The 25264-nt window shown below is 35.6% G+C and overlaps 1 protein-coding gene across 13 annotated transcripts in view; it reads left to right on the plus strand.

Moving 5' to 3' along the window:
* Positions 1–25264, plus strand: part of LEKR1 (leucine, glutamate and lysine rich 1) — a 281731-nt gene that overhangs the window by 16566 nt on the left and 239901 nt on the right. For 11 of the 13 annotated variants that reach the window (XM_077160861.1, XM_077160870.1, XM_077160863.1 and 8 more), the window contains one exon: positions 23935–24149. The exons of 1 other annotated variant lie outside the window; for it this stretch is intronic. In XM_077160861.1, coding sequence (XP_077016976.1) covers positions 23935–24149 — 215 coding nt within the window. Of the gene's footprint in view, positions 1–23934; positions 24150–25264 lie in introns of those variants that run through there. One more of the 13 variants, XM_077160872.1, reaches the window with a different exon arrangement.

Consider the following 25264-nt stretch of genomic DNA (forward strand, 5'->3'; position numbering starts at 1 on the left):
AGCCAAGTGATGAAACCCAGTCCTGGAGAAGCCAAGTGAGGAACCCCAATGGGAAACAGAGGCCAAAAGTAGTGAAGCTCAGAAGCAAGGGACCAGCAGATGCCAGCCAGTGCCTTCCCAGCTTACAGAGGTGTTCCGATGATATCGGTCTTTCTTGAGTGAAGATAACCTCTTCTTAATGCCTTAATTGAGACATTTTCATGTCCTTAGAACAGGAAACTTGCAACTTAATACATTTCCTTTATAAAAGCCATTCCATTTCTGGTGTATTGCATTCCAGCAGTTTTAGCAAACTTATACAAATACCCTAGACTCTATCTAAGACTCTATAAAAGCTTTACTTATTAAGTTTATTTTTTTCAGAAACTTAAAGCCTCCAGGTGGTTCTTTTGTGAGATAATCCCTGAAGCCCAGAAGTACCAGTCTTTCCAAGAACATCAACCAGTTTCATTCCTCTACCCCATGAGGTCGACACCCCTTTCCACCAGGAAGAAGTTAAAATGGCTGTTGCCCAGATATCCCTGAATAGTGAGAGAATGATCAAATAGAGAAATGATGCAAAACTGTGAAATTAGGATTTAACAAATGATTATGGCTACTGACTCATTATATAGATACATTTTTTTAGTTTCTAGTATATTCAAATAGCCAGAAGGAAATATATGAAATTATTGAACTGTAATCCAGTAGCCTTGATCTTTGAAAATGATTGTAAAACTACATAGCTTTTAATTTGTCACCTGTGATTTTAAAAACCTGTCCTTTGAAAATGATTGTAAAACTACATAGCTTTTAATTTGTCACCTGTGATTTTAAAAACCTGTGACTGACACCCCCTTTATCCAGTGTATGGGTAGATGAATAATAAAATAAAGACATGTGTTCTAGTTTGCAAGCTGCTGGAATCTGATATACCAGAAACAGAATGGCTTTAAAAAAGAATTTATTAAGTTGCAAGTTTACAATTCTAAGACTGTGAAAATGTCCAGATTAAGGCAAGGCTATGAAAATATCCAAATTAAGGCACTCAGGGAAAGATACCTTGGTTTAAGAATGCCCATGATGTTCAGGGTTTCTCTCTCAGCTAGAAAGGTACATGGCAACATCTGCAAACTGGGGCTCTGTTCGTTCTGGTGGCTGTGTTGGTCTAAAGCTTTTTCCAAAATGATTCCATCTTAAAGGGCTCCAGTAAACAATCCTGCCTTGAATCGTTGGAGCCACAACTCCATGGAAACCATCTAATCAAAAGTTACCACCCAGAATTAGGTGGGTCACATCTCCATGGAAACAATCAAAAAGTTTCCACCTGGCGATATTGAATGAGGATTAAAGAACTTGGCATTTCTGGGGTACATGACAGATTCAAACTGGCACAACATGCATGAAAAAAAAACCTGCTGAGAGGCAGGACTTGAAATAGATTGTAGATATTATTGTTAATATTTCCATTTTGTAAGATAACACCAGAAGTTACTATCATGAAAAGAAATTTAAAACAAGTAAATTGTTTAAAAAATGCTAAATCCAAGCATTCCATAAATCTACAGTTATATCCTCAAAGCAGGAGTGGCAACTGTCAGTGAGTGCAGGAAGAAGTGGGGACATGAAGAGAAGCTGAGCTGCCTAATGCTCTGGGCAAGTATTCTAGTCATAGCCCTTGTCCTTGCAAATGTTTAGAACATAAAGAACTTGGTGCTCTGTCTCCATTTTCTCTCCTTGTTAATACTTAACAGATTGTAACTTTGTACTTTTCCAGAACTAAGTTATATTTATTTATACAACAAATACTTGCCTGCCTATTATGTGCCAGACACTGTTCTGGGTACACAATTATAAACTGGCAAAATGTGTACATGCATCACAAAGTCTACAAAACACAATATTTGAGACTAAGTTCAGTTATTTGTTTTTCCATAACTTCTTACCTTACCTTGCATATATCATTTTATACAGAATCCTGTTAAGTAGATATTTAGCTTGTAGTGATAATAGGAATAGTTCAGATTAGAACCACTTCCACTTCTAATATGAAGAAAACAAATTTTGATTTTTGTAGTGACTTGGGAATTGTGCTTTGTTGCTTTATTGGAGAAATAGGAAGTTTATACTGGTAGACCGATGTGTGGTGATGAGGATGGTCGTTGAAAGATTTTTTTTTCTTGTTCCTCTGTTCAAATGTCTCATGTTTGTTTTTCATGCTAGCTCCTCTTTCTAGGGAAGCTCCTGCTGTGTTTCAGTTTTTTTCTGTGTTTAGGCAAGAAGGTTAGTTTAGAAGTCAGTGAAGAGAAGGTGAGGGGTACCTTTTTATTCTTTTCTGTACTTGTATTATATGATATTGAATTGGGATGTTTGATAAGTTGGAGTGTGGTAGTGTACTGTTAATAGCAAAATGAGTTGTAGTAGAGAAAGGAGAGTTGTAGGAAAATGTATCGGTGGTGCAGGAGATGGTTACCAAAGAGAAAGGATAGAGAAGAATGGTGATAATAATAAGCTCTAGTCAGAAGATATGTTGTCTGATTAGGAGACCAAGGCTGTTACATTATTTTCCCTGGTCTCCTCTCCTCAGGGAATCTTAGGGAAGAATGAAGAAAATTTTCCATTCCTACATGTTTTTGCTTCTTATAATTCCTGACTGAATATAGAACACTTCTCAGACTTTCATCTCCCCAGGTGCCGTAATATGTAAAACAGGCCTGTGGGCTAGATAGGAAGATCATACTCATCTTTGCATTCTGCTAATTCTACAATTTACTTTTCTATGTATTTGGGCCATATCCCTAAATCTGCTCTTACACTATGACTGGGCCAACTCCTACCTTCCTCAGACCTAGCAGAAGCATTGCTATAATTTTCATCCAGCATTATGAAAGCATAGTTCTTGTGATGATTGTACAGTTCTGTGTTTAGGATTTTATAGCCACAATTTAAATTTAACAACATTGTAGTTCAGCAAAGTAATATATTCTACATCTCTCCCTCAGGAATGTCAATCCAATTTGGATAAATACAGATTCATCTTTTTAGAAAAAAGTCAGTTTTCCTTTTCCTAGGGTATGTATGCAGAAATCAAAACAACAACAAACTAGTGGAAAAATCAGTTATTTTTCAAAAACGAAATTGATATCTCTTTTTTTTAAATAGTGACAAAATGAACACTTGTAAAAGGATTTTAGCTTCAGGAGGTCTTTATTACCACAAGACACAAAGTAAAATAAAGAGACTGAGTTGTTTATTTTTGCAAAACAGAAGTGGCTGTGCAAGGCTGGAGAGCACACTGTTCTTTCTGGGATAACAATCCCTTTCCCCAGCAGTAACAGTTCATTTTGTCCTGTTTCAGTAAAGTAATTTTAGTACTCTGGAACTTTGAAATTTATTCAGAATAACAGTTTTATATTTCCAAGCACAGATTGTCTTTGCCAGAAAAAATAAACTTAATTTTCCAGGTCATTTTGGGCCACCGTGGCTAGGGTCAGATTTTGTGTTGAGTTGAAGTACAGGAAAAAGAAAGTTTTCATAGAAATGTTAGTGCTAGCACTGTGGAAAAGTAGGGATATGTGTATGGATGTGTGGAGTTATGTAGTGTATTTTTAAGTGATGGTAGTTTTTAAAACCTAATGAACAAAAGAAATAAGCTATATAATTTTTGAAGAGATCATTTACTTAATATTGTGCCCCAACGTAGAGCATTAGAAAATACAATTATTTCAGAACATTACTGTGGGTCTTGAAAGATCTGCATTTGTCAGTTTGTAGTTTCAAATACTTTTACCAGTTGGCCATAGAGGGCTATAGAGTTTAATCTTGGTGGAAGAGTAGGTTTGGGGGACATATACTTTAAAGCGTATTTAAGTAGATATAGGCATGTATAATTTACATGTGAATTCAGCATTTCCTGAAGTTGCTCAATAAAATGTCTTCATGGATTCATCTCTGATATTTTAGTGCCAAATTTATTTATTTATATTTTTATTAAACTTTTTATTTTGAGGTATTATAGATTACACATAGTTTTAAGAAATAATATTAAGAGATCCTATGTACTGTTCACCCAGCTTCCTCCAGTGGTAACATCTGGCAAAACTATAGCATATATCATAATCAAGATATTGACTTCAATAAGGTCAAGATACAGGACAGTTCTATCACAAAAAGGATTGCTTATGTTCCCCTTTTATAGCTGCACCCACCCCACCCCCCATCCATGAAATCTGCAGTCATTTATCTGGTCTTCATTTCAATAACTTTGTTGTTTCAAGACTGTTCTATAAATGTAATCATGCAATTTGTAACTTTTACCCTTTATTCGACTCAGCATAGTTCTCTGGAGATTCATCAAGTTCATGAGTATATCAGTAATTCATTCCTTTTTATTACTGAATGGTATTCCATGATATAAATGTACCACAGTTTGTTTAATAATTCACCAGTTGAAGGCACCTGTGTTGTTTCTGGTTTTTGGTTATTACATACAAAGCTGATATAAATATTCATTTATATATATTTTTATTTCCCTGGGATAAATGTCCAGAACTACAATTTCTGAGTGGAATGGAAATTACATTTTTTTTTTTTAAGATATTGCCAAACTGTTTTCTAGACTGGCTGTATCATTTTATATCCTCACTAGTAATGTACAAGTGATCCATTTTCTCCTGATTGCTGCCCCTATTTTTTATTTTAGCCATTCTGATAGCTGTATAGTAAGATCTGATTGTGGTATTTAATTTACAATTTCCTAATGGTTAATGATGTCAAGTAACTTTTTTTGTGCATATTTGCCATTTGTCTATCCTCTCAGAGGGGAAATGTCTCTTCATGTTTTTTTTGCCCATATTCTAAATGCTTTTTCTTTTTTGGGGGGCTGTTGAATTCTCTGAGAGTTCTTTTTTTGGTATGCTGTGTGGTGGGAGTCAAATGTCAGTTTTTCCATGTAACTATCCTATTATCTCAGCACCACTTGTTGAATTTTTTTTTTTTTTTTGAGTGCTTGGGCTGGATTTGAACCCCAGTCTCTTGCATGACAGGTGAGAATTCTACCACTGAATTACACATGCACCCCCTGAGAGTTCTTCATGTATTCTAGATACTAGTTCTTTGTTGGATATGTGGTTTGAATATGTGATTTGGATATGTGATTTTCTCCCAGTTTGTAGCTTTTCATCTTCTTTTTGCTCCAGAAACAAAGGGTATTTTATTAGCAGTATCAGTGGAAGAAGAATCAATTCCCTCAGTCCCAGATCCCTTAGTGTATCTGAGGATCAGGTGATTCCTGACCACATAATGCATTGTGGTAAGGAAAGGGACCTGGACTTTAGAAACCCAATCTTTTAAAAATTTTTATTCTAGTTACAAATATACAACTTAAAATTTCTCCTTTTAACCACATATATAATACAGTGCTGTTAATTATAGTCACAATATTGTGGTCCCATAATCACCATCTATTACAAAACTTTACAATAAACCCAAATAGAAACTCTGTACAATTTAAGCATTAACTGTCCATCTTTACCCCTACCCCATCCCCTGGTAAACTGTTATGCTGGTTTGAATCTGTTGTGGACCTCAGAGAAAACATGTCCTTTAATCCTCATTCAGTATTGCTGGGTGGGAACTTTTTGATTGTTCCCGTGGAGATATGACCCACCCAATTGTGGGGTGGTAACTTTTGATTAGATGGTTTCCATGGAGACGTGTCTCCACCCATTCAAGGTGGGGTTGCATACTGGAGGCCTTTAAGAGGGAACCATTTTGGAAAAAGCTTTAGAGCCCATGCAGCCAGACACCTTTGGGGATTAAGAAGGAAAATGCCCCCAGGGGAGCTTCATGAAACAAGAAGCCTGGAGAGAAAGTTAGCAGACTTTGCCGCATGCCCTTCCAGCTGAGAGAGAAACCATGAACTTCATCAACCTTTTTTGAGTGAAGGTAACCCCTTGTTGGTGCCTTAATTTAGTATTTCTATAACATTGCTTTAATTTGGACATTTTCACAGCCTTAGAACTGTAAACTTGCAACTTAATACATTCTCCTTTTTAAAAGCCATTCTGTTTCTGGTATATCGCATTCAGGCAGCTTTCAAACTAGAGTAGCTATATTCTAGATTCTGATTTTATGAGTTTGCTTATTCTATTTATTTTGTATCAGTGAAACCATATGATATGTCCTTATGTGTCTGGCTTTTTTCATGCAACATGATGTCTTCCAAGTTCACCCCTGTTGTCACATATATCAGAACTTCTGTTTGTGGCTGAATAATAGTCCATTATATGTATATACCACATTTTGTTTATCATTCATCAGTCTATGGACATTTGGGTTGCTTTCATCTTTTGGCAATTGAGAATGATGATTCCAAGGACACTGGTGTACAAATATCTGTTCCCACCAAAAATGAATGAGTGTTTCTATTTCTTCACGTCTTCTCCAATACTTGTAATTTTCTGTTTTATTAATAGTAGACTTGCTGTTGGATATGAAAGGGTATCTCATTGTCTCATTGTTTTTTATTTTTTTCATTGGAGAAGTTGTGGGTTTACAGAACAGTCATGCATAAAATCCAATATTCCACCTGTTCTAGTTTGCTAGTTACCAGAATGCAGTATACCAAAAATGAAATGGCTTTTAAAAAGGGGAATTTGCTAAGTTACAAGTTTACAATTCTAAGGCCATTGAAATTTCCAAATTAAAGCAAGTCTATAAAAATGTCCAAACCAAGGCACCCTCAAAAGATTACCTTCACTCAAGAAAGGCCGATAAATTCAGTGATTTTCTCTCAACTGGGAAGGAATGTGGTGAACACGGCGATGTCTGCTAGCCTTCTCTCCAGGCCTCTTGTTTCATGAAGCACCTCAGGAGGTGTTTTCCTTCTTCATTTCCAAAGGTCGCTGACTGATGGACTCTGTGTGGTTCTTGTGCCTCCTTCATTCTCGCGGATCTCCTGTTGTTCTGTTGTGGTTCTATGGCTCTCTCCTCATTCTCAAAAAAGGAACTCTCTCCAAGATGTCTCCTCTTTTATAGGATTCTAGTAAACTAATCAAAACCCACATAGAATGGGTGAAGACACGTCTCCATCTAATCAAGTTTAACACCCACAATTGATTGAAGCACATCTCTGCGGAGATAACCTAATCAAGTTTCCAACCTATAGTACTGAGTTGGAATTAGAAGAAACCATTGCTCCCACAAGATTAATGAGGATTAGAACATGGCTCTTCTAGGGTACATAAATTCTTTCAAACTGACACATCACCCTACTACCAACACCTTGCATTGGTGTGGAACGTTTGTTACAGTTGATGATAGCACATTTTTATGCTTGTACTATTAAACAAATTCCATGGTTTAACTTAGGGCCACTGTGTAATGTGGTTCTGTGGATTTATTTTGAAATTTTATTGTTATCATATATACAGGTATATATTTCAGTCCTGTTAACTGCATTTACAATGTTGTGCTACTATCACCACCATTCATTACCAAAGCATTTCACTCACCTAAATAGGAACCCTGCGCATCCTAAACCTTAACTTCCCATTCCTTATCCTGTGCCCCTTACAGTTCCCTGGCAACGTATACTCTAGATTCTGATTCTATGAGTTTGCTTATTTGAATTGTTTCAAAATAGCGAGATCATACAATATTTGTCCTTTAGTGTCTGACTTATTTCACTCAACATGATATCTTCAAGGCTCAATCATGTCGTTGCTTATCTCAGGACTTCATTCCTTTTTATGGCTGAATAATATTCCATTGTGTTTCCTTACCGCATTTTGTTTTTCCATTCATCAGTAGATGAACTTGTGTTGCTTCCATTTTTGGCAATTGTGCTGCTGCTATGAATGTCAGTATGTACATGTTATGTTTGAATTCCTGCTTTCATTCTTTTGTGTACATAGTAGTTGGATTGCTGGGTCATATGGTAGTTCTACACTTAGCTTTCTGACGAACTGCCAAACTGTCTTCCACAGTGGCTATACCATTTTACATTGCGCTAGTAATGAATGAATGTTCCTGTTTCTCCACATCATCTCCAACACTTGCTATTTTCTGATTTTTTTTTTCTTTTTAATAGTAGCCATTCTTAAGGATGTAAACTGGTATCTCATTGTGGCTTTAATTTGCATTTCCCTGATGGCTAATGATGGTGAGCTTCTTTTCATGTGCTTTTTGTCCATTTGTATATCGTCTTTGGAGAGATACCTGTTCAAGTCTTTTGCCATTTTTAAATTGGGTTGTTTGTCTTTTTATGGCTAAGCTGAAGGATTTCTAGATCCTATATACATAAGAATTCTATATATTCTGGATATTAAACCTTTATCAGAGATGTGGTTTCCAAATATTTCTCCCATTATGTGGTTGCCATTTTATTTTCATTATAAAGTCCTTTGAGAAAAGTTTTAAATTTTGGTGAGGTCCCATTTGTCTATTTTTTCTTTTATTGCCTATGCTATGGGTATAAAGTCTAAAAAATCATTGAGCAACCCAAATCCTGAAGATGCTTCCCAATGTTTTCTTCTAAGGGTTTGATAATTCTAGCTTTTATATTAAGGTCTTTGATTCACTTAGAGTTGATTTTTATGTATGTAGTGAGGTAAGGGTCCTCCTCCTTCTTTGTCTTCTTCTTCTTTTTTTTTTTTTTGTAAGTAGAGATCCAGTTTTCCTAGCACCATTTGTTAAAGAGACTATTCTTTCCGAATTAAGTAGGAATTGGTTGGCCATAAAAGTGAGGGTTTATTTTTGAGCTCTCAATTCTATTCCATTGGTTTGTGTGTTGGTCTTTGTGCCAATCCTATGCTGTTTTGACTACTGAGGCTTTGTAATTTCTAAGATTGGGAAGTGTGAGTCCTCCAACTTCACTCTACTTTTTCAAGGTGCCTTTATCTATTCAGGGCCCCTTATCCTTCCATATAAATTTGATGATGGCTTTTCCATTTCTACAAAAAAGGTTGTTGAAATTTTTATTGAGATTTACTGAATCTATAAATTCTCTTGGGTAGTATTGACATCTTAATGCTACTTAGTCTTCCAGTCGATGAGCTTGGAATATTTTTCCATTTATTTGGTTTTCTTTAATATCTTTTAGCAATATTTTGTTGTTTTCTGGATGTAATTCCTTTACTCCTTGATTAGATTTATTCCTAGATATTTGATTGTTTTAGTTGTTATTATGAATGGAATTTTTTTTCTTGATTTGTTCTTCTAATTATTCATGGCTTGTCTGTAGAAATACTTTTGATTTTTGTGGGTTGATCTTGTGTCCTGCCACTTTGCTGAATTCATTTATTAGCTCTGGGAACTTTGTTGTGAATTTTTCAAGACCATCTGTATATAGGATCATATAATCTGAAAACAGGGAAAGTTTTACTTCTTCCTTTCAAATCTGGATGCATTTCAAACTCTTTTTCTTAACTAATTGCTCTAGCAAGAACTTCCAACACAACACCTCCCAGGGGTATAAATCTCCCTGGCAACGTGAGACAGAAATCCTGGGATGAGTTGGGACCTAACGTAATGGGATTGAGAAAATCTTCTTAACCAAAAGGGGGAAGAGCAAAATGAGACAAAGTAAAGTTTCAGTGGCTGAGAGATTTCAAACAGAGTCAAGAGAAGTTATCCTGGAGGTTATTCTTAAGCATTATATAGATAATCCCCTTTTTAGTTTATGGTGTATTGGAGTGGCTAGTGTAGTGGGAAGTACTTGAAATTGTCAAGCTGTATTGCAATAGCCATTTTCTTGAAGATGATTATATAATGATATAATTTTTACAATGTGACTGTGATTGTAAAAGCCTTGTGTCTGATGCTCCTTTTGTCTAGGGTATAGAAAGATGAGTAAAAAATATGGATAAAAAATAAACAGATAATAGAGGGAACAAAGGTTAAAATAAATTGAGTAGATTGAGATACTAGTGGTTAATGAGAGGGAGGGTAAGGGTTATGATATGTATGAGTTTTTTCTTTTTTATTTCTTTTGCTGGAGTGATGCAAATGTTTAAAAAATTATCATGATTATGAATACACAACTATGTGATGATGTTGTGAGACAATGATTGTACATCATGTATGGAATGTTTGTATTTTGAGAACGTTTGTATGTTAAGTTTTTTCAAAGAAATATTTTTAAAAAATTTCAGAGCACACCACAATTAGTTGTAGAACAGATTTCAGAGTTCGGTGTGGGTTACAATTCCAGTTTTAGGATTTTTCTTCTAGCTCCTCTAAGACACTGGAGACTAAAAGAAATATCATATAATGATTCAGCAGTCATACTTATTTGTTAAATCCTGTCTTCTCTGTTTGAACTTCATGTTCTCCTTTGATCTTTCTCCCAGTCTTTGGGGGTATTTGTGCTATACCCATTCTAACTTTTTCATATTGGAAAGGGCTGTCAATAATATGGGATGGGGGAATGGAACTAGCTGATATTTTGAAGAAGCTGGCCTTTCTGGGTTTCAGGACTTATCTGGCCTAGGAACCCATCTGGATATTGTAGGTTTCTGAAAAGTAATCATAGTGCATAGAAGCTTTGTAGTTTCAGATAAAGGCCTAGGTGTTCTTTAGGGTGGCCTGGAATGGTTTTGGTACTGTTGATGTTTTCCTGTTAAATATATCTCATAGTATGTAATAGGAGTTTTTTCTCTATACTCCTGAATGTATACACTCTTTGTATAAGAGTCATACTTCTGCAGTAGTGCACGCAAGAACTTATGTGTATTTATAGTGTTAATAGGTGGGACACATGGGTCTATACAACCCCTTTCACTCACATTCACCTTCAATATGGTAATATTACTTATAGACCTACTAGTAAGCCGCATTCACTTCTATCTATTTCCTTACATTTGAGTTCAACCTCATTAGCTACCTGTTCACCCATCTCTAGCTTCTAGAGATCTCTAAGTCCCCTATATTCTATATTATAAGCCTCTAATTTTACCTTTACCATGTTCATAAAAGTGGAATCATATAGTATCTATCCTGTTGTAGTTGGCTTATTATACTCAGTGTTATGCTGTCAAGGCTCATCCATCTTGTTATGTGCTTCAGGACATCATTTTGTCTTACTGCTGCATAATATTCTATCATATGTATTTACCACTTTTTGTTAATCCACTCATCTGTTGATGGCATTTGGATTATTTCCATCTTTTGGCGATTGTGAATAATGCTGCTGTGAACATAGCTGTGCAAATGTCTCTGTGTCACTGCTTTCAGCTCTCCTGGATATGTACTGAGTAGTGGTATTACCAGGTCATAGGGCAACTTGATATTTAGTTTCCTAAGGAACTGCCAAACTGTCTTCCATAGTGGCTGTACCATTATACATTCCTATTAGCAATGTAGAAAGTGTCCCAATTTCTCTACATCCTCTCCAACATCTGTAGTTTCCTGTTTGTTTAGTAGCAGCCATTCTTATGGGGTGAGGGGGTATCTCATTGTAGTCTTGATCTGCATTTCCCTTATTACTAATGAAAATGAGCATCTCTTCATGTGCTTTTAGCCATCTGTATTTGCTCTTCAGAAAAATGTCTATTCATATCTTTAGCTTCCTTTCCATTGTTCCTTTCTGGGAATCCTGATCTGTTCTCTTTGTTTTTGTGCAGAAATTTCTCTTTTCAGAGCATAAGTTTTTAATTTTGATGAACTCCAATTTATAGATTATGCTTTTGTTATCAGTATTAGACATCTTTGCCTAGTTTAGATCCTGAAGCTTTTCTTCTAGGCTTTTTTTTTTTTTTACCCCTAAAATCATTTTTACAAACAACAACAACAACAAAATAATAAAAAAACATTTTTACATTTTACACATAAATCTGTGACCCATGGGGTTAATTTTTATATAAGATGTGAGGTTTAATTTGAGATTCATTTTTTTCATCTTTGGATGTTGAATTGCTCCAGCACCATTTATTGAAAAGGCTGTATTTACTCTGTAGTAGTTGGGATCAGGTGTCAACTTGGCCAGATGTTGGTGCCCAGTTGTTCTGTTGCTGTAGACTTAAATCATCAGCATGTGAAATTCATCTATGGCTGATTACTTCTGCAGTCAGCTAAGGGGAGTGCCTTCCACAATTAGTGAGACTTAAAAGGAGGAGTCAGATGAAAGGAGCTGAGACCCAAATGTTTGGAGATACAGAAAAGAGATGTCCCAAGGAAAGCCATTCGAACCCAGAAGCCAAACCTAGATGAAGGTTAGCTGCCTTTCCTACAAGAAACTGTAAATTTGTAACTAAAAAATCCCCTTTACAAAAACCAGTCCATCTCTAGTGTATTCCATTCTGTCAGCCTTAGCCAACTAAAACATATTCCATTGAATTACTTTTGCGCCTTTCTCAAAAATCAGTTGAGCATATTTATTTCTGGCTTCTCTATTCTATTCTGTTGATCTGTTTGTCTTATTTCCTACAAAATTTAAACAGTCTTGATTTCTGTAGTACTATAATATGTTTTCAGATATGGTAGAGTGATTCTTCCCACCTTATTCTTTTTCAAAATTGTTTTAGCTATTCTAGTTCCTTTGCATTTTCATATAAATTTGAGATTAATCTTGTTTGTGTGTGTGTGTATGGGTATATATATATATAATATCTCGCTTGAATTTTGATAGGAATTACATCAAACCTGTATATCAATTTGGGAAGAATTAATATCCTTATATGTCTTCTAATACATATATACAGTATATCTCTCCATTTATTTAGCTCTTCTTTGATATCTTTAAATCAATGTTTTGTAGTTTTCAGCATACAAAAGTCCTGTCCATATTTTGTTAAATTTATACCTAAGTATTTCATTTTTGAGTACTTTTGATAATGTATTTATAATTTTTGTCCATGTGTTGTATATATTGCAAGTATGTAGAAGTACAATTGATTTTTTTGTGTTTATTTTGAATTATATGACCTTGCTGAACTTATTAGTTCTAGGGTGTTTTATTGTAGATTCTTTGGGATATTCTATGTAGACAGTCACATCATTTCAAACAGGGGCAATTTTATTTCTTCTCTTTTGATATGTATGCCTTTTATTTCCTATCCTTTTCTTGCCTTATTGCTCTGGCTAGAACTTCTAGCACTACTTGAGTACTTGCTTTCTTTCCTATCATAGCATTCAGAATTCATATTAAGTATAACGTGGCTGTAGGTTTTCTTCTAGATGCTCTTTACCAAATTGATGTTTAAATTGATAGTACAGCAAGTTGACCTATTAGTGAGGAAGTGTCCTGATGGCCTTATGAAATGGTCAGGTAGTCTATATGACTAATTGTAGAAGGGTCATACTAACTGTCTCAGAATTATTGCCCAATCTGAATGAAATTCACCAGTAAGTCACTTATTCTTTTGAATAAAGGAATCTTTTTAAATGAAAAAAACTGTTAGTGAAGGGTTAACATTTTATACTGCTGTCACTCTTACTTTTGTGGGATAATTGTTCTGTTTCTTTTTTCTTTATTCAAGCACAGGAAGCATGGGATGATATGGGGAGGGGGAGGAAGAACAATTTTGGAGCATGAGTGCTTTAGTTGAATAGCCGGAGGGTACTTAGGGTCCAGGAGGGTACTGAGTGTCTTTTCTAGTTGAAGCACAGACAAGAGCTTTGAAAAGGATCTGAAGCCTAATTTAACCTTTTTATATATTTGCATCATTTTCATATTAAATAACTATAATTTTAAAAGTTCCAACACTGCATTTGAGAAGTATGTTTTATAATTCATTTTCAAATGGTTTTTCATTTATTTAATATACTGCCTCCTCCAAAGTGCATCTTGTAGAAAGCAAAAACATCCTGCTAATGATAGCCCTTTTGCCACATATGACAGCATGTCATTATCTTACTTGACGAAATGAGGAGATGATTTAACACCAAGTTATAAGAATGAAGCACAAATTATATTTCACAAAAAACAGATAACTTTTACTTACTTCATTTGGGAATATAATTACAATATTTCAAATCTTCTCAAGGTTTACAAAAATTTCCTAAGTAATCAGCCCATAGAGAGACCAAGAATTTGAAAATGTTATTACAATTTTTGGTCACAGTTTTGCTTACAGAAAATTATTTTCAACTTAATGGCATTGAAAACTTTTGTATAATATACTTACTTAACATAAATCACCCATTGATTCATGTTGTACAAGTTAAAGTCAAGAGACCACTGTTGTGAACCTATAATTTTATAATTTTATGGACTTCTTTTCTAGATCATAATGAATGTCATATTTTGGTTTTCTTTGCTGAACTTCTAGAAGACCTCTCTTATAAAATGTATTACTTCTCTTATTTCAGCTTTCTCTCCCATGATTGTTCTGATGGAAAATAGTCTAATTACTTTCACACCTGTGAAGTATATACTATTTCTCTTTTGCACATCAGGCTGCAAATATGTACCACTCATCAAGGGTTTTCTTTAGAATAAGGATAGGACACTTTGCCAGAGCAAGGCAACAACTGTGATTAATAGGGATAAGATTAAAGATGAATATGCCTTGGAGTAAGCAGTATAATTTTCAAATTGATGAGAAGGAACCAAAATATAGGATGGGCAAAGAAATTATAAGGCAATGCCCATCTGCTCTGAATTAGTTCAGGTCTCTTGGCCTGGATGAATTATATTCCCAGGGACTGATAATATCTTTGAATGGAATTGTGGAGCCACTCTTGGTGATCTTTGAGGACATGCAGAAAACAAATGCCATTCCATTTATAGAATGCCATAAATTACACACCAGTAAGCTCAATTTCAATCCCAGACAAAATTCTAGAATATATTATTAGAAGGATAGTTTGTGAGGATATATTAGAGAAAACAACCCTTGGATCAATTTTTTGTTCATTAGGAATCAGCATTTAGGTGTTGCCTTTGTGTTTTGTGTATGATTAGTAGTAGATCAGGAACTATAGTAAGCAAATAATATGTGGACTTTACAAAGGCATTTGACAAGGTATGTTGTAATATTCCTGAAGATGATATGAATAAATATAGGCTGGTTACAAAGATAATTAGGTGGTTTTAATAACCAGTTGAAGAGTTGTACCTGAGATGTAACATGCTATGGAGTTCTGTCCTCAACTTTGTCATATTAAATATTTTTATCAATGAATTAGATGGCTATTATGACTTACAGTGATCAAATTTGCAAAAGACACAAAGCTTAGAATTTCCTAGATATTAAAGGCAATAATTAAAGACTTAGTATGGTGTGTGTGTATATATATATATATGCATATATGTTTAAATCTAAGATCTGAAAAACCAAATCCAAACCCAATAGGATGGGGAATATTGGTTATGAGGAATGGATAGCTTAAGGGGCAAAGCAGGAATTGTGGAAGAAGATTGGGCATGAATTCCAGAGGCAAGTAGAGCAGCTGGATCTCAAAAGGGACTGAATTGAGGAACTGGTAGGTCATTGAGTATAAGGAAGTTATTGAGTCCATCTTCTCTCTCTCTGGAACCATAGTATCTTTGTCTCAGCTTTTCTCTGTGTGTGTGCTCATTATTCTTTCTCATTTTAATAAGGTGACTTACTCTGTACCTTGCACATGACTCTTCCCCCCATGGCTACCCCTAATCTTGACCTAAATGTTGAAATCTGTAGCATTTATAGACCTAGTTGACCCAGCCCACCTTAGACTTGTTCTTCTGGGTTCAATGCCCACTCCTGGTCCACTAATCAACTATGGCTAGGGTAGAATGATGGAAGGAGTCTTACTCATATGACCAAACAGAACAGCCAGAACTGTGGATGGTGAATACTTAAATAAGGAGACATAGGTGGGAAGGAAATGATTTAGTATATTTAGTATAATAAGACATGGTTTTACACTGTGATATTTTTTTAATGGGGCTTTAAAAAGCTGTTATATACCAGCTTTGGTATATAATAATAGCAGTATATAATTGCTAAAAGTACAAACATCAATGTGATCTAAGGTTGCTTTAAAAGATATTTCGTATTTAGAATAAGGGAAATTTGAGTTCTCTTTTATTTTGTTTTAGTGAGACCAGACAGAAATATTCAATTTGGGATACTATACTTTGAAACATATACAACACCGGAACAAATTCAGAGGAAACTATCTAGAATGAAGGAGAAATTCAAAACCGTGTCACATGGAAAACAGTTGAAGGAATTGGAAGTGTTGGCTGGAGGGAAGAAGACATGGAATATTCCTGATGGCAGTTTTCAAATAGTAGAAAGAACTTTGTATGAAGGAGGCCTGGAATTGATCCACATGATTACTAGGAGTCCTAGTATCATGGACACTCTAGGGAGACAGATTTGGGATCAGCGTGAGAAAGAACTTCCTATTAGTTAAAATTGCCAGGAAGATGTGACGGGCTACTTTAAAAAGTAGTTCCCCATTAATGGAGATGCTAAAATAGAGGCTGGGCAACTAGTTATCTAGGTTAGAATAGACTTGAAGAAGCCATCCAGATCTTGAATCAAGGTATCACTATGATTTCTTCCACATCTCTTTTATAAATCTATACAATTTGGTGTCACTTCAGTGGCAGTTGGATGAGTAATATACTCATTCATCTGTATCCCGCATTTTGTATTATAGTTTTTAATTTGAAAATTTTATTATTAAAGTTTAAGTGAGCCAAATTTTTAAAAGTTACTCATTTGTTCCAACTTACTGTTGTGCAATGACATTGATAAGCAGATTTGATGATGTCACTCTTGGTTACAGGAGCAGGTTCTACAGCTTGAGTGTGGTTACATTAAGAATAAATTCTCAGGGACTTCCGGAGAAGATGGCGGCTTAGTAAGATGCGCGGGTCTTAGTCCCTCCTCCAGAACAGCTACTAGGGAAGTAGAAACGATACAGAACAGCTCCCAGAGCCATGACAGAGACCAAGAAGACAGCGTACCCCATTCTGGAATGGCTGACTGGCTGGGAGAACCCGCCCCGGTGAGATCGCCGAGGGGCGCGGGCTTCCCCGGGCCGGGGTGGCAGGCGGCCGGAGTCCCTCCCTCCCTCCTTCTCGGGCCGGCTTGGAGAATTGGACAGGCAGTCCCCTCAAGCTGCGGCAGCTGGCGCCCCCCCCCCACGCGCGGCCCCCGGAACAGCTGGGAGAATTGGATCGGAGATCCCCAAGCTGCGGAGAACGGCGACCGGGGTCCCTTCCAAACACGTGGCTTCCCAGTCTGGCTGGGAACGGTGGATAGGCAATCTCCCAAGCCGCAGCGGCTGGCGCCCCCCCACCACGCTTGGCGCCCCGGGCCGGCTGGGAAATATGGACAGGCGCTCCCCCAAGCTGCGGAGGCCGGCACCCCCTCACCACGCTTGGTGCCCTGGGCCGGCTGGGAAATTTGGACAGGTGCTCCCCCAAGCCGAGGAGGCCGGCGACCCTCCCTGCCCGCGGATCCCCGGGTCGGCTGGGAGATTCGGATTGGCACTCCCCCAAGCCGCTTCGGCTGGCGACGCCCCCCTACAGCGAGAGTTTTCCAAAGTTAAAGGAGCCACAGCATCTTTTACTGGTGGGACCCGCAGACAGATGAGCGCCACGAGTGCCACCTACTGGGCAGGATAAGAAAAACAGAGCCCAGAGATTTCACAGAAAAATCTTTCAACCAGCTGGGTCTCACACCCAGGGAAATCTGATTAAATGCCCAGATGCCAGCAGAAGATAATGGATCACGCTCAGAAAATTGAAAATATGGCCCAGTCAAAGGAACAAACCAATAGTTCAAATGAGATACAGGAGCTGAGACAACTAATGCTGAATATACAAACAGAAATGGAAAACCTCTTCAAAAACCAAATCGATAAATTGAGGGAGGACATGAAGAAGACATGGGCTGAACAAAAAGAAGAAATAGAAAAACTGAAAAAACAAATCACAGAACTTATGGGAGTGAAGGACAAAGTAGAAAAGCTGGAAAAAAACAATGGATACCTACAATGGTAGATTTAAAGAGACAGAAGCTAGAATTAGTGAATTGGAGGATGGAACATCTGAATTCGAAAAAGAAACAGAAACTATAGGGAAAAGAATGGAAAAATTTGAACAGGGGATCAGGGAACTGAATGACAATATGAAGCGCACAAATATACGTGTTGTCGGTGTCCCAGAAGGAGAAGAGAAGGGAAAAGGAGGAGAAAAACTAATGGAAGAAATTATCACTGAAAATTTCCCAACTCTTATGAAAGACCTAAAGTTACAGATCCAAGAAGTGCAGCGCACCCCAAAGAGAATAGACCCAAATAGGCATTCTCCAAGACACTTACTAGTTAGAATGTCAGAGGTCAAAGAGAAAGAGAGGATCTTGAAAGCAGCAAGAGAAAAACAATCCATCACATACAAGGGAAACCCAATAAGACTATGTGTAGATTTCTCAGCAGAAACCATGGAAGCTAGAAGACAGTGGGATGATATATTTAAATTACTAAAAGAGAAAAACTGCCAACCAAGAATTCTATTCCATCAAAATTGTCCTTCAAAAATGAGGGAGAAATTAAAACATTCTCAGACAAAAAGTCACTGAGGGAATTTGTGACCAAGAGACCAGCTCTGCAAGAAATACTAAAGGGAGCACTAGAGTCAGATACGAAAAGACAGAAGAGAGAGGTATGGAGAAGAGTGTAGAAAGAAGGAGAATCAGATATGATATATATAATACAAAAGGCAAAATGGTAGAGGAAAATGTTATCCAAACAGTAATAACACTAAATGTTAATGGACTGAATTCCCCAATCAAAAGATATAGACTGGCAGAATGGATTAAAAAACAGGATCCTTCTATATGCTGTCTACAGGAAACACATCTTAGACCCAAAGATAAACATAGGTTGAAAGTGAAAGGTTGGGAAAAGATATTTCATGCAAATAACAACCAGAAAAGAGCAGGAGTAGCTATACTAATATCCAACAAATTAGACTTCAATTGTAAAACAGTTAAAAGAGACAAAGAAGGACACTATCTACTAATAAAAGGAACAATTAAATAAGAAGACATAACAATCATAAATATTTATGCACCAAACCAGAATGCCCCAAACTACGTGAGGAATACACTGCAATCACTGAAAAGGGAAATAGACACATCTACCATAATAGTTGGAGACTTCAACTCACCACTCTCATCAATGGACAGAACATCTAGACAGAGGATCAATAAAGAAATAGAGAATCTGAATATTACTATAAATGAGCTAGACTTAACAGACATTTATAGGACATTACATCCCACAACAGCAGAATACACATTTTTCTCAAGTGCTCATGGATCATTCTCAAAGATAGACCATATGCTGGGTCACAAAGCAAGTCTTAACAAATTTAAAAAGATTGAAATCATACACAACACTTTCTCGGATCACAAAGAAATGAAGTTGGGAATCAATAATAGGCAGAGTGCCAGAAAATCCACAAATAGGTGGAGGCTCAACAACACACTCTTAAACAACGAGTGGGTCAAAGAAGAAATTGCAAGAGAAATTATTAAATACCTCGGGGTGAATGAAAACGAAAACACAACATATCAAAACCTATGGGACGCATTAAAGGCAGTGCTAAGAGGGAAATTTATTGCCCTAAATGCCTATATCAGAAAAGAAGAAAAGGCAAAAATTCAGGAATTAACTGTCCACTTGAAAGAACTGGAGAAAGAACAGCAAACTAACCCCAAAGCAAGCAAAAGGAAAGAAATAACAAAGATTAGAGCAGAAATAAATGAAATTGAAAACAATAGAGAAAATCAATAAGACCAGAAGTTGGTTCTATGAGAAAATCAATAAGATTGATGGGCCCTTAGCAAGATTGACAAAAAGAAGAAGAGAGAGGACGCAAATAAATAAGATCAGAAATGGAAGAGGAGACATAACCACTGACCTCACAGAAATAAAGGAGGTAATAACAGGATACTATGAACAACTTTACGCTAATAAATACAACAATTTAGATGAAATGGACAGGTTCCTGGAAAGACATAAAGAACCAACTTTGACTCAAGAAGAAATAGATGACCTCAACAAACCAATCACAAGTAAAGAAATTGAATCAGTCATTCAAAAGCTTCCTAAAAAGAAAAGTCCAGGACCAGACGGCTTCACATGTGAATTCTATCAAACATTCCAGAAAGAATTAGTACCAACTCTCCTCAAATTCTTCAAAAAAATCGAAGTGGAGAGAAAGCTACCTAATTCATTCTATGAAGCCAACATCACCCTCATACCAAAACCAGGCAAAGATATTACAAAAAAAGAAAACTACAGACCAATCTCTCTAATGAATATAGATGCAAAAATCCTCAACAAAATTCTAGCAAATTGAATCCAGCAACACATTAAAAGAATTATACATCATGACCAAGTAGGATTCATCCCAGGTATGCAAGGATGGTTCAACATAAGAAAATCAATTAATGTAATACACCATATCAACAAATCAAAGCAGAAAAATCACATGATCATCTCAATTGATGCAGAGAAGGCATTTGACAAGATTCAACATCCTTTCCTGTTGAAAACACTTCAAAGGATAGGAATACAAGGGAACTTCCTTAAAATGATAGAGGGAATATATGAAAAACTCACAGCTAATATCATCCTCAATGGGGAAAAATTGAAAACTTTCCCCCTAAGATTAGGAACAAGACAAGGATGTCCATTATCACCACTATTATTCAACATTGTGTTGGAGGTTCTAGCCAGAGCAATTAGACAAGAAAAAGAAATACAAGGCATCAAAATTGGAAAGGAAGAAGTAAAACTATCACTGTTTGCAGACGATATGATACTATACGTCAAAAACCCGGAAAAATCCACAACAAAACTACTAGAGCTAATAAATGAGTACAGCAAAGTAGCAGGATACAAGATCAACATTCAAAAATCTGTAGCATTTCTATACACTAGTAATGAACAAGCTGAGGGGGAAATCAAGAAACGAATCCCATTTACAATTGCAACTAAAAGAATAAAATACCTAGGAATAAATTTGACTAAAGAGACAAAAAACTTATACAAAGAAAACTACAAAAAACTGTTAAAAGAAATCACAGAAGACCTAAATAGATGGAAGGGCATACCGTGTTCATGGATTGGAAGACTAAATATAGTTAAGATGTCAATCTTACCTAAATTGATTTACAGATTCAATGCAATACCAATCAAAATCCCTACAACTTATTTTTCAGAAATAGAAAAACCAATAAGCAAATTTATCTGGAAGGGCAGGGTGCCCCGAATTGCTAAAAACATCTTGAGGAAAAAAAAACGAAGCTGGAGGTCTAGCGATGCCGGACTTTAAGGCATATTATGAAGCCACAGTGGTCAAAACAGCATGGTATTGGCATAAAGATAGCTATATCGACCAATGGAATCGAATAGAGTGCTCAGATATAGACCCTCTCATCTATGGACATTTGATCTTTGATAAGGCAGTCAAACCAACTCACCTGGGACAGAACAGTCTCTTCAATAAATGGTGCCTAGAGAACTGGATATCCATATGCAAAAGAATGAAAGAGGACCCGTATCTCACATCCTATACAAAAGTTAACTCAAAATGGATCAAAGATCTAAACATTAGGTCTAAGACCATAAAACAGTTAGAGGAAAATGTAAGGAGATATCTTATGAAACTTACAATTGGAGGCGGTTTTATGGACCTTAGACCTAAAGCAAGAGCACTGAAGAAGGAAATAAATAAATGGGAGCTCCTCAAAATTAAACACTTTTGTGCATCAAAGAACTTCATCAAGAAAGTAGAAAGACAGCCTACACAATGGGAGACAATATTTGGAAACGACAAATCAGATAAAAGTCTAGTATCCAGAATTTATAAAGAGATTGTCCAACTCAACAACAAAAAGACAGCCAACCCAATTACAAAATGGGAAAAAGACTTGAACAGACACCTCTCAGAAGAGGAAATACAAATGGCCAAAAGGCACATGAAGAGATGCTCAATGTCCCTGGCCATTAGAGAAATGCAAATGAAAACCACACTGAGATATCATCTCACACCCACCAGAATGGCCATTATCAACAAAACAGAAAATGACAAGTGCTGGAGAGGATGCGGAGAAAGAGGCACACTTATCCACTGTTGGTGGGAATGTCAAATGGTGCAACCACTGTGGAAGGCAGTTTGGTGGTTCCTCAAAAAACTGAATATAGAATTGCCATATGTCCCAGCAATACCATTGCTAGGTATCTACTCAAAGGACTTAAGGGCAAAGACACAAACGGACATTTGCACACCAATGTTTATAGCAGCGTTATTTACAATTGCAAAGAGATGGAAACAGCCAAAATGTCCATCAACAGACAAGTGGCTAAACAAACTGTGGTATATACATACGATGGAATATTATGCAGCTTTAAGACAGAATAAACTTATGAAGCATGTAATAACATGGATGGACCTAGAGAACATTATGCTGAGTGAGTCTAGCCAAAAACTAAAGGACAAATACTGTATGGTCCCACTGATGTGAACCGACATTAGAGAATAAACTTGGAATATGTCATTGGTAACAGAGTTCAGCAGGAGTTAGAAATAGGGTAAGATAATGGGTGATTGGAGCTGAAGGGATACAGACTGTGCAACAGGACTGGATACAAAAACTCAAAAATGGACAGCACAATAATACCTAATTTTAAAGTAATCATGTTAAAACACTGAATGAAGCTGCATCTGAGCTATAGGTTTTTTTGTTTGTTTGTCTGTTTGTTTGTTTGTGTCTTTTTTGTTCTTTTTCCTTTTCTTTTTTTTTACTATTATTATTATTTTTATTTTTTTCTCTATATTAACATTCTATATCTTTTTCTGTTTTTTTGCTAGTTCTTTTCCTAAATCGATGCAAATGTACTAAGAAATGATGTTCATGCATCTATGTGATGATGTTAAGAATTACTGACTGCATATGTAGAATGGAATGATTTCTAAATGTTGTGTTAATTTCTTTTTTTTCTTTAATTAATAATAAAAAAAAGAATAAATTCTCCTCAAATAATCCAAGTGTTGCTTTCAATTTAGTTCTCTGAATATTTAATGAGACTGCCTCTTATCCTTTCTGAATAGCAAAACAAGCATAGGCAACTTGAGAAATATTTATACTTGGGAGAGGAGAAAGAACCATCCTCTTCTGACTTTACTGAAATTTAATTTTTCACTGCCTTTATGTTGGCCAGTTGTGTGAGCATTTTACCTGAAAGAAATAAGCAGATTTAGCTGACATACGTGTAGTAGGTAAATGGTTAAAACAAGGCATAAGTACTGGTTTTAAACAGACCTGGTTTTAGTTCCTTCTTCATTTACCAGATAGTTATTTAGCTCCTAAAGTCTCAATTTTCTTGTCTATAAAATGGGCATACCTACATGAGGAGAAAAGGATTGACTTAGGGAGAAGAGATTATGTTCAATGTGTTTTTCCATTTGTAGGGGGGAGGGTATGTTTATGACAGAATGTAAAATTCTGTGAGAGTCGTAAAAAGTTAAAACTGGACAGGAGCTTAGAGTTCATTTTACAGATGAAGAAAATAAAATCTGCAAAGGCCAAGGGGCAGATCCAAGATCACAGAGCAGTTGGCTGCAAAAAGGCCAGGGATTTCTTCCCACCGTGGAAAACTCATCTTAAAACAAGAAGGTGCTCTAGAAATGTAAAGATTTTTTTTTTTAAATCATTTTCAGTTGTATTTTTGGGGAACTATTCTAAGGGTAATTCTAACAGTAAATCTTTCATAGAGATATCATGGAGGAATAATTGCTCAGAAAGATTCCTTCCTAACTCTAAGATTTTGCATCAAAGTTATTATTGTGTCCATTTCAAAAATTTTATTCAGAGGGAGGTACTGACATAATTATTACTTCATAGTATAGTGCCTTATATATTTATTTCATTTGCCCAGTATGGTTGCAATGTTTTCAGAATTAAAAAAATCATATCAGTTAATGTATGTTTTATATTCTAGATGTCCCCTGAAGAAAAAGTTTGTAAGTACTGTGGAGTCAGCTATCTAATTCTTCATGAGTTTAAGACTATGGAAGAAAAAGTGAAAGCAATGGAAAAAGAGATGAAATTTTATCAAGGAAGTGTAGAGCGTGAGAAGAGACTTCAAGAAAAGCTACAATCGCTTAGCCAAGATTTTCAACAGTACAAAATTGACAATGAATTCAAAACAGAAAGGTTAGAATGTGTTATTCTTTACTGTCGTTTATTTAGTTTGAAAGAAGTACTGAAAATAAATAGGCTTTGAGTCTTTTTTACAATTTCTCTTTTTCAATTGTAATTTTACTTTAGTACATTTGAGTTTATTTAAAAATTGTATTAATAATGACCAATTACAATTAATTGTAGTTTTAAGTCTTTGAGGCATATATTTACTATATGAATTATTAAAAACCAAGTAATTATTAATAATAAGTTGTGAATGATTGAGGTTTTTTTTTTTCCAGAATGTGTTGTAGGAAGATTTGTCTATCAAAAATCAGGTGAATTTTGTAAGTTTTTGACAAGAATTCCAAAACATTAAAGCTGGTGCATTGAAATTGGAGTAAAATTAAATAAGAAATGGGTTTGTAAGGTTGTAGAATCTAATCCACAATTTCAGTTGTCTAAAGACACTTCAATGAGCTATTTCAGACACACCTACAGTCAGGTTTTTATTACTGTTTCATGGTTTTCCTTTTTCCTATGAATGAAAATTTCTCAACTTAAAATAATGACAATTGATATTAGTAAATTTTGTGGTCATGAATTTAATTAATATCATGGCTATATAAAAGTAGAAAGTTTCATAAATCTCTTAGATTACGTTTGTTTATTGTATTTTATGTAAAAGCCTATTAATATATTAAATGTCAATTGAACCACATATTTCTTTGTTTTTTACCTGGAAAATTTTATTACAATTTCTTCTGTTTCAAATATGAAGTATAAAATATTTTATATTATTTGCATGGAAAAATTTAAAAATTAAAGTCTTCAGTTTAAAATGCAAATTTGGAGGGCTTTTGTTTGTCAGAGATTCTTTTGTTTGGTGTTATTCACACTTTACTCTCTTTAATAAAAATATTTTATTATACAAGTAATACATAAACATATGCAATAAAAGTTTAGGCCAAAAAAGAAGTATTTAAAAGAATAGGTAAGAAAATCCCTTTTTACCTTGCTGATTGCATTATTCTTACCTGAGGAAAAAACACTTTTAATGGTTTGATATATCTTTTTAGATCCTTTATTTTACCTTTATTATATATTTCTTGAATATATGCAATATATTATTTATATTGCATCTCATT

Source organism: Tamandua tetradactyla, chromosome 5 (genome assembly GCF_023851605.1).
Source record: "Tamandua tetradactyla isolate mTamTet1 chromosome 5, mTamTet1.pri, whole genome shotgun sequence".
NCBI classification, from domain to species: domain Eukaryota; kingdom Metazoa; phylum Chordata; class Mammalia; order Pilosa; family Myrmecophagidae; genus Tamandua; species Tamandua tetradactyla.